General features: G+C 34.8%; 1 protein-coding gene across 1 annotated transcript; it reads left to right on the top strand.

The window, feature by feature from the left end:
- The first annotated feature begins 9194 nt into the window (after positions 1-9194).
- LOC141649076 (uncharacterized) lies at positions 9195-10132 on the top strand. Its single transcript, XM_074457776.1, has 3 exons — positions 9195-9249; positions 9343-9452; positions 9650-10132. The coding sequence occupies exons 1-3, from the start codon at positions 9195-9197 to the stop codon at positions 10130-10132; spliced, it is 648 nt and encodes a 215-aa protein (XP_074313877.1).
- The last annotated feature ends 277 nt before the right edge of the window (positions 10133-10409 follow it).

Below are 10409 nucleotides of genomic sequence, written 5' to 3'. Positions count from 1 at the left end.
CGAGCTTCCGTCGGCGGCGGCAAGATTCCGTAATGCTTGCCTCCCGATCCGCGAAGTTTGATCCATCATTCTTCAGTCGAGTTGACTGATTCATCTGATTCATGAAGATCCGAAGCCAGGACTCACGGTCCAATGTGGCACTAGGCATTGGGTCGTTCAAGTGACCAGCCATTTTGTTATTAGCAGTTTATGTGAACGTGATCTACACTGAAAAAGAAAGAAAAACAAAACGAAATAAGCAACTCATCGAGGTGATTTAAGTCTATTTTAAAATTCATTTTAAACATGTAGACTCTCGCACTTGCATAATTGATCTCCCTCAAGAATGATACAAGTGATCCCAAGACTCAATTTCTGTAAATTGATAAGCCAACTGTTTAGCTAATTCTTCCGTAAGAACTCTCGGTCGATAGATTTCTGTAAATCCTATCTATAGTCCACCATAATCACAGGATCGTACGAGTGATCATAGTGTTGAGATAAAATAGGTCAATCGGTTCCAACTTACCCGACGTAGAAGGGGTCATATTATGCCTACCGACGAAGAAGGGACTCATTGGAGTTTGACCTATAAAGACCATTCTCAATTTTTGATTATACGAGGAAGATCCCATCAACTAAATTATAATTCATATTAAGTGAACGAATAACTAGCGTTTGCGTGAATGAATTAATTTGGGTGATGGCTTATAATGAATCGTGTGACATACGAATGTCAAAGAAAACTAACTCGTGACCTCTATATGTGTCAGTTTTCATGCAATTATTAGGTGGTTTGGTTTTAGGCGGAAAATGATGCATACTATCGTTACGATAAAATAAATAATTGAATGCAATACGTAAATAAAATTTCCTAGTGTGGCCTATCCTAGTAAAATAAAACATAAAACAACTTTGGAATCCACCGTTGGACCCGAGAAGCTTGTCTTGATGTTCCATCTTGATCCAAGTAGCGGGAGTGAGCATCCGGTCTCCATCTTTGGTCTTCTCAAAAATTACAATTTAAAATTACAAATATAAACCTATTTACATTCTAATTAAAAACTGTAATTACAAGTGAAAAATCCAAAACGGAGATACGAGATCTCAAAATACAACCAAGACCGTGTTCCATCATTACGGTAACACGTTCCACTAAGGCCACACTAAGTTACAACTGATTGCAAAATAAATAAATACGTAATAAAAGGCATTCAAAAGCATTCAACAAAACGATAAATAAATGCATCAACTAAAAACAAATTCATTCGTGACATAATTCTGTAATTATGTTAAATTTATCCAAACCACCTTTTAAAGATTAAAATTCATGTGATAAAACTGCTTCTATCAATTTAATTTTAATCTAATACAGTCCGTTACTTTAAATACGCTTTAAAATAACTTAATGGTACGTGTGTGAACCGTTTCACAATCATAGCGAGTGTACAATATCCGTATAAAGTACATAATAAGGCCAAAAGAAAATTTAAAGCAAAAAGAATAAATTTTCAAAGTCACAAAACAAAAATCCTTCGATCCAGGGACATAAGTGCTCGATCGAGGACAAAAAGGACTCGATCGATCAATCTGCAAGTCGATCGAGAGGGTTGCCAAACAGAAAGTGCTCGATCGACTAAACTGGTGGTCGATCGAGTACCTTTATCAGCAAATCTACTCGATCGAGTACGAGGACAACTCGATCGAGCAGTAGGGTTTAGAAAGGGGTCGATCGAGTACAACAGGGACTCGATCGAGCAAAAATAAGACAGAAATAGCACTCGATCGAGTAGAAATACGCTCGATCGAATGCAAACATGGCTGAAACTTCAAAACCCTCGTGAAAACAGTTTGTCGAGACAAAATCAATTGCAATTTTGATCAAAAACGCATCAAAACAATTTAACAATTGACAAAACTTGACATGTTGCTATAATCTCCGTATAAAATAACAACATGTAAAAGAACAAATCGAAAAACTCACAAAACAACCGTGTAAAATCATGTCACGGTTTCAAAAAAAATCAGCCGTGTATACATGGCACGGATTTCGAGACAAACACAACCGTTTCAAAATCGTTTTATGAAAAACACATAGAAAAATTTACGTGGCCTCGCTCTGATACCACTTGAGGGGTAATATCCGTATAATACCCTTTAAATTTAGGACTATAACGTAAATTTAACATGCGAATATCGTCATAAAACATAAATACATAAGAGAAACGATAAGGAATAAGAATCAACCTCGGGTCCTTTGATGCACGGCGTAAAGAACAGAAATCAACAGAGATTCCCTCCTAATTGTTGCACCCAAGATTTGTCCGAGATATGCCCTTGTGCTAGAACGTGTTCTCCGATTGCCTTGCAATATTGGGAGAACTTGATGTGAGTTTTTCTCGAGATGTGAGATCTCAGTTTCAGAGAGAAAATTAATCTCCAAAACCCTAGTTTTTCTGTAAATGAAAATCACTAGGTCAAAAGGAGAGGGAGTCTCTCCTTTTGTTCAGTTCGGCCGGACCGAGGGTTAGCATGGGGAAGTGGGCTTCCACTTCCTCTTAATTTTACCTCGTGGACTGGCTCGAAAATAGCTAAATGTATATGACGCGGTTTTTATAAATCGTCATCGGTTATCGGCTATTAAAACATCAACTAATAAGACGGATTAGTTGAATTATTAATACATGTCCGACAAAGACAATATTGTATAATTATATTCAATATACATTAATCAAATATAAAACGCTTATATTTAATTTTACGAATTAACTGGTTAATTCGCCTTAGCCCATAATATTTAATCCGTATTAAATATAATATCTCAACATCACATTTTTGACTAATTACTAGTCAAATAACTCGGACTAACTGGTTAGTCAAATTTGGCATCTACATGACTGTATTTTCATACTGTCACGTCTCTCAAACGTATCCTATAGGTGTGACTTTTAGGGACCAGTTGATCACCGCCATCTGTATGACAATAACGTCAAACTTATCTAGCAAGCCAACCGTTATTGATAAACGTGGATCAACTGATAATAATACCAAAAGTATGCCCTTTGATCCTTTTAGAGGTTTAGGAGTCCTTGCACTAACTGTTAAGGACACCAACCCCAACACCATGCCATTACAATAATGGCACTTATCAAGAGGACCCTTCTTGACTTTGGAGGTGCTAGCTTCACAAGACTTAGCTTTGGTGAATGTGGGAGCTTGCTTTTTACCCTTCTTTCCACTCTTCTTGAACTTCCCCTTACTCTTTGTGTTTATGTTAAGCACATCCTTGGGAGGGTTCACATTTAACCCCATGTCCCTCTCGGCTTGCACAAGTAACTTGTGCAACTCCTCAAGAGACACATCCTTGTCTTGCATGTTGAAATTCACCCGGAATTGCACATATACCTTGACTTTAGACAAGGAGTGTAGAATCCTATCTACGATGAGTTCTTTGGGGATTTAAACCTTTTGAATTTTCAAGGTCTCGACAAGCTCCATGACTTTGAGCACATGAGGGCTAACCTTTTGGCCCTCTTTGAAGTCGAGATCAAAGAATGCCGCGGCCGCCTTATATTGGACGATCCGCGGAGTTTGTGAAAACATGGTCACAAGTTTGGAGTAAATCTCATTAGCATTGCCCATTTTGAAGGCTCTCCTTTGGAGGTCCGCCTCCATCGCAAATATTAAGACATTTTTCATTGCGGCGGACTCCTTTTGGTAAGCCTCATAGGCTTCCCTAGTGGCCGCGGTGGACCTAGTGGAGGGTTCGGGTGGAGAGGCCTCGGTAAGGTAACGAAGCTTGTCGTCACCTTCGGCGGCTAATTTGAGTTGGGCATCCCAATCGGAGAAATTTGACCCATTCTTTTCAAGTTTACATCGATCCATAAAAGATCGGAGCCAAGATGAAGTAGCGAGTGGTGTAGCATTAGGAGTTGGTGTTGCCATTTGTTATGAAAAAGAAGTGGTCTACAAAACAAAATATAAGGAGTAAAACAATTGTCGTTTCAATAATACTCGTAAAAAGTATGATTTAAACAAGTTATTTGCATTTTTCTAGTGACCTCTACCCAACTAGATAAATGATTCCAAGACCCAAATTCATATCGACTTAGGCACGGTGGGGCCGATACATCCTTTATCAATATAACTTGGTGGATTAACGTTTAATCGATTCTACTTTTAGAACTCTTGGTCGATAATATTACATTAACAATTATCTATAGCCCAAAACACATCGACAAGGGCACGGTGGGGCCGATACATCCCTTATCAAATACTTTTGTTGAGTTCAATCCAAATTTCGAATAAATGTGTCCATGATCCAAACCCACATTAACTTGGGCACGGTGGGGCCGATACATCCCTCATCAACATGAATTCGGTGGATTAACATTCATCACCCACTTCCCCTACGTAACAAGGTTTGTACCCCGGTGTGGCCGAGTGCACTCCCTCACGAAATAGGTTTTCATGGTTTCTACTATTTGGTAAGGCTATGTCTCAATTGATAGTTTTAGCGAGAGGTCATGTCAATTTATTATCTATCACGTTTTAAGTGAACTAAAGCGGTGAACTACGATAATTCTAATTGACACGGTCGATAAACTCGATAAAAGACAATGCATGTTTAGTTATGGCGATTTAGCGATGCATGTGACATAAAATAAAATGCAAGCATAAAGATAAATAAATCCTAGTATGACCTTTCCTAAAATAGAAAAACTCTTAAACTATTACATATTCGGAAACCAACTCCATTGGTCCTTTGAACTTCGGTTGTGGCACGCATCTCGAGGTAACACCGTCTTTATGTATCGCCATTCTTGAAGAAATACGTCTTTGGGAACTCCGGAATGAATAAAATTACATAATAAATTACATAATTTCCTATTATACATTTGTAACTAAAATAAAATAAATCTATTAAATTACAAAACGGTGATACGAGATCACAATAAAAATTACAACCGAATCGATATTCCCATACATTTCGGGAAATATCAATTAAAATCTAAGGCCATACTAAGTAAAATTACATAATTCAAAATTACATAAATTAAAATTATGACAATCATAAAGAAAAATGCAGCATTATAATATGTATGAACATGCTCAATTTTTATGCTAAATCGCTTTTTAATTAGCCAATATCGTATATTACTCGGTTTTTACGGATTTGCGTGATTTCAACATTTTATAATCACAAAAATACATAAACTCATATTTATGCATAAGTTAATTATCCTAACCTATTAGGACTCAAAATATAGTCTTCACTAATAATTTGACCATAATTAACCCATATTTTATAAAATTGTTCATAAATGGACCAAAAAATTACAAAAATAAGCTATTAAACTTCAAATAAACCACAAAATTTCAAATAAATTCAAAATTTGAAATTTAAACTCATGAACATTCTGGAAAAATTCCATGACACTCATAATGTTCAAAATCTTAGGTTAAAAATTTCGAAAATTTTCCGGAAAAACAATGTTGCGGTTTATCGATTTTAATAAAATAATCATAAAAACATGGAAAAATTATTTTCATTAACTTTTCAATTTTTAGATATGAAAAATATGATAAGATGCAACATTACACGTTTTTCTTAAGTCATAGATTATGTTTTATTAATTTTCCACTAATAATGTCACTATTTATGCTATTTTTCTTCAAAAATTCATAAATCATGCAAAAACACTTCTTTATAGCCAATTATTTTACACACATCTTGTAAAATTGCATGTGACAACATATTAATTTTCTATGACCAGATTCGAAATTTAACTCATATTAACCTATTTTTCAGTTAAATCCGAATTTAATAATGAAAAATTCATTTTTCGAGCATAACAAGTCCAAAACTTATGAAAATTTACAGGTTATTTCAAAATAATATATGTGACAACATATCCAAAAACCAAGTGAAAATTCGAAGTATAGCTATTTTTAGACCAAAAATGACATTTTTACTCATAAAATCACATTTAAATGCCATTATAGTAAATTATGAACAATAAAAATCCGAAAAATTAACCAAAATATCCTAAAACATTTTAGGACCAGAAATATTAACATGCATGTAATAATTTCGTGATATATCATAATAACACAAATTTTACAAGTTTTATTTGTTATTCTTATAACTCGGAAAAACTTTTAACCAATTTGCATGCAAACAACCTGGCTCTGATACCGATTGAAGGAAATGTAGATTCATATACATGTTAACATACTCTTATATGTCTAAATTAATTTGTCATAAAATTAAAACGGATTTTATGCATGCAAACAAATAATATAATAGAGGAGAAATCATGTCCTTACATTCAATATTTCGGTTATATTGGGCACAAGAGAGATTACCTTTCTCTCTTGTTCTTGAGCTTTTCCCTTATGGATGAACAAGATCTAAGTATAAGATCTCTCCCCAAGCTTTATACCCAAGGCTTAACACTTAATCTAATTAATATTATAAGTACTAGTATAATATTAATCTAGGAGAAAATTGAACCAAAAATATTATTTAACCCTTGAATATTTCGGTTTTTATGAGAGAAGAAGAGAGGATTTTTCTTCTCACTAGAACTTATATTTTGGATGATCAATTAGAAAAAATGAATATTCACTAACACATTTTAGTGTAATAATAGGTAAATTTAGATGAAAAACCAATGATGGTTTTCTCATCAAAAACCGGGTGGAATGGGGGGCTTTTAGGGGAGCCAATGCATGAACACATTTGTCTTCACAAGAATATTAGGGTTGCATGGCTAGGAAAGTAGGTAATCATTGTGTTCTTATAATAATTAAACAAACACAATATTAGCTTCCACTACTCCTTAATTTCGGTACAATGGATAATATAGAGTCCATATTATTTTTGTCAATTTGTTAATATGTAACATGTCATATGTCACATAATATGTTATGTATTTTTAACATATTAAAAATCAACGTATTAGTAAAAATACGTCATATACAAAAATTGATTTGGTAATTTCATAATTACATGTGCCGAAATATTTTACCAATTTATAAATCACAACAGCTTGTATTTATAATAATTCATTCAAATTTAATTGTTACACTAAACAATTATTTCATCCGAGTAATGATACAATTCAATTACTCAGACCGTATCTCATTTAATCACATTTCAATTTGATACGTAAATTATACTTCCAAAATCGTCCGTCAATTTTCAAGTAATTTAATTAACTCGTAACGTTATACGATTAATTAAATAATCAATTAAGAGTATTGCCCCTTAGGTATGACCTAGGGGGTCAACTGATCACCACCGTCACACGACAGTAATGTCAAACTCTAGTCAGCCAATCATTACTGATATATGTTGACCAGTTGACAGTAACAATATTACTTCCCAATTGTATTCATTTTAATGAGACTTAAACATGTGATCATCATGATCAATAGTCGTGATCGCATTATTGTCGGAGGACACATATTCCAACAAAAGTAACCAAAATCACTTCCCTAACTCGACTTGCGAAGCATGCCCGCATTCTAATATGGTACTCCATGCAATATCCGCAAGAGAAATGTCAAAATGACGCACATACAAGAGAGACAACCGGGTTGTAACGGGGCTTGGGTTAGGTGAAATGGGTTCGGTGCAAGCACCATTTTAAGATATGTGGGGCTAAGGATCGAGTAGTCGCTACATTAACCAATCCACTAAACCTTACCAAATGCAAAATGATTCTTCCACAAAATTTGGCAAAAATAGCCATTTCCAAAAAAATATTCATTTCTTTTCGAGACAAGATCAATTGCAAGTCCATCAACCCTTTATTGAACACAAATACAACATTCTTTTCTTTTTGTTTTCTATTTCATTTTTCTTTTTTCTATTTGGTTTTATTTGTTTCATTTTCCAACACTTGTTATTCTTGTAAAATGAGCCAAAATTGAAGAACCGTCACAAACATGTGACATCAAAGATTATACACCCCAAGGAGAGTCAATTCCAACCCAAATATACTCCACAAAAGAACCACAATGACGAACTACTCAACCAAGGTGAGTTGTTTATGTGATGTAATTTTTTTGTTGGCAATAGAAGCGATAAGGCTTAGGCTCAAAATGGGTTAACAAAAGGAAACAATTGACTCAAGGGCATAACAAAGGCTTGTTTGGCTATTGTGAGGTTACTTTATTGAACAAGATCGTCTCAATATGCACATCAACACTTCTACGGAATCAAGGAATGAGCTTCATACTTATGCATTTTGACATGACATACCACGTAAGGAGAACTACTCACAAATACCTAACGGGACCGATTTGATGGACCGGCCATATGGAGGCTCTATCCTCACATTTGAGTAGCTATGTCGGTCCTAGGTCAAGTCTCGGGTCCTATACCACTACAAGAAAAAGGCTGATTTGCAACGGACTAATTGCAACGAACTGTATAAGCCGTTGCTAAGTATTACTTGCAACAGATATTATTATATTTGCAACGGATATTAAATTATGCAACGGCTAAATGAAAATTTGCAACGGATATTAAATTATGTAACTGCTTAATGAAAATTTGCAACGGATATGTGTCATATCTATTTACCCGCCTAATAAAAACCTACCGTCGAAAATTTTCTTCCCCAAATTAAAAACCTAACATCTTCCTCTTATTTCGACTACCCCATCTTCACAAAGCAACTCAGCGCTGAACATTCACTCCCTGATGTCGGCCCACCGCATACCTACCGTCGAATTCTTTATCTCGTTTCTAGGTATTATTTTTTGTTAATTGTTGGTCCGCAACACACCTACCACCTTATTTTGAATAAATTTGATGATTTTGTTTTGTTATTTGTTGTTCTTTTTTACTTATATTATTGTTATCGGACCTAATATATCTACTATTGCTAAGTTATTTATATTTTGTGTTGTTATTGAAGGTATTGTAAGTTAGGGTATATAGAAATTTGGGGTTTTTGGAAAATTAATTGTATTATCGGAGGTAATATGATATTTGTGAGGTTCGTTATCAGTTTTGCCTTTCGAGTTTCTCTATTTTTGCTTATTTTTCCTTGTTTATGATGTAGAAGTATGCAGAAAGTGAGATTATTTTGATTTATTTGGCTCTTGATTTGGTGCTTGAACCATATTCAAGTTAATTATCTAGATTTTTGTTTGTCATCTATGGAATTGCAATGATTTTTGTTTGATATGGTGTTTTAATGTTGACTGCAAATTTATCAATGCTCAGATTTGGGATATTGCTGGTCGGAGAAGGTGTGTTTTTTTCAATTATTCATTTCTAACATGGGTTTGTGTTAATTTTGTGGGTTCTCCTCATTTTGGAGATCTTGTACCTATAATTTCCAGATTGTTATCAGATTCGTGTGGTGGGATCTATCGATGAGTTTAGAGTGAAGAAAGCAAATATCAGAATGCGGCAAGAGTGGAAAGACGACCAGTGGATTTTGTTAGGAAAGGTATGTCCAAATTTTAAGATTTTTTTTCTTGTTCTTTTCTTATTTGCATCATTTTCTCCCGCAGTTTCTCTCCTGTCCAGAACTTGTAAAATTAGTTCACAGTTTATGATTTTAGTTGTATGTTTGAATTGTGTAGGGCCATGTAATATTTTTGACAAAACTTTTAAAATTTTTTATACTTTATCCGTTGACTGCAGGATTCCGGAGAATGTGAGGATCTGATAATTAGGGCTCGCAAGAATGGTCGTATGCAACAGCAACTTCAGCAAGATAATGTTATCAATGTGCAGTTAGTTACAGAAAAATCTTTGCAATCGGTGAAGAGGTCATTCTCAGACATCTCATCCAGTGAAGAAGCTTATTCAGAATGTTTGAGGAAACGAAGATCCGTAAACAAAGAAACTGAACTTTATTTCATCGATGACGACTCCTACTCATTCATCGGAAACACAGACTCACATGGCAACATAAAGGCAAATCTGGGTAATAAAAATTTGCAAATTTTAACCATGGTAGGAACTGATTTCAGTAATGCTGGCAGGAGAAACCATGGTGATGCATTGTTCCTTGCTAGATCCTCCAACTCAAAGGATTGTGTAAGTGGTTTATCTTCTGTTGCTAGTTGTAGCGTTATTGATCCTCTTTCGATAGGATGCTCACCATGCTTCAACCAAATGTAGTCGGGAAGCTGATTCACTTTGTAGTGATGCCGACTCAATTAGTCTCTTGGGTTATGAGGATGGAAAATCTGTTGGTGAGTATCGAGATGCCTTTAAAACTCATGAGTTAGACTTACGTAGTTATCGCTATGCTCTAGAAGCTTTACATGCATCTGGTCCCTTGAATTGGGAAAAGGAAATAATGCTTACAGATCTTCGTATGAAGCTTTATGTTTCAAATGATGAACATTTGAGGGAGTTAAGAAGGTTAAGGTGTTGCTCGAGTCACATTTACTTA

Source organism: Silene latifolia, chromosome 3 (genome assembly GCF_048544455.1).
Source record: "Silene latifolia isolate original U9 population chromosome 3, ASM4854445v1, whole genome shotgun sequence".
Taxonomy (NCBI): Eukaryota; Viridiplantae; Streptophyta; class Magnoliopsida; order Caryophyllales; family Caryophyllaceae; genus Silene; species Silene latifolia.
This window is presented reverse-complemented; position numbering and strand designations above follow the sequence as displayed.

Excerpts from the sequence above, each read along its gene's own strand:
- LOC141649076 (XM_074457776.1), top strand. The coding sequence starts at position 9,195 with ATGTTGACTGCAAATTTATCAATGCTCAGATTTGGGATATTGCTGGTC. Across the intron at positions 9,250-9,342 it reads GATATTGCTGGTCGGAGAAG|ATTGTTATCAGATTCGTGTG; the intron begins GTGTGTTTTTTT and ends TATAATTTCCAG. Across the intron at positions 9,453-9,649 it reads AGTGGATTTTGTTAGGAAAG|GATTCCGGAGAATGTGAGGA; the intron begins GTATGTCCAAAT and ends CGTTGACTGCAG.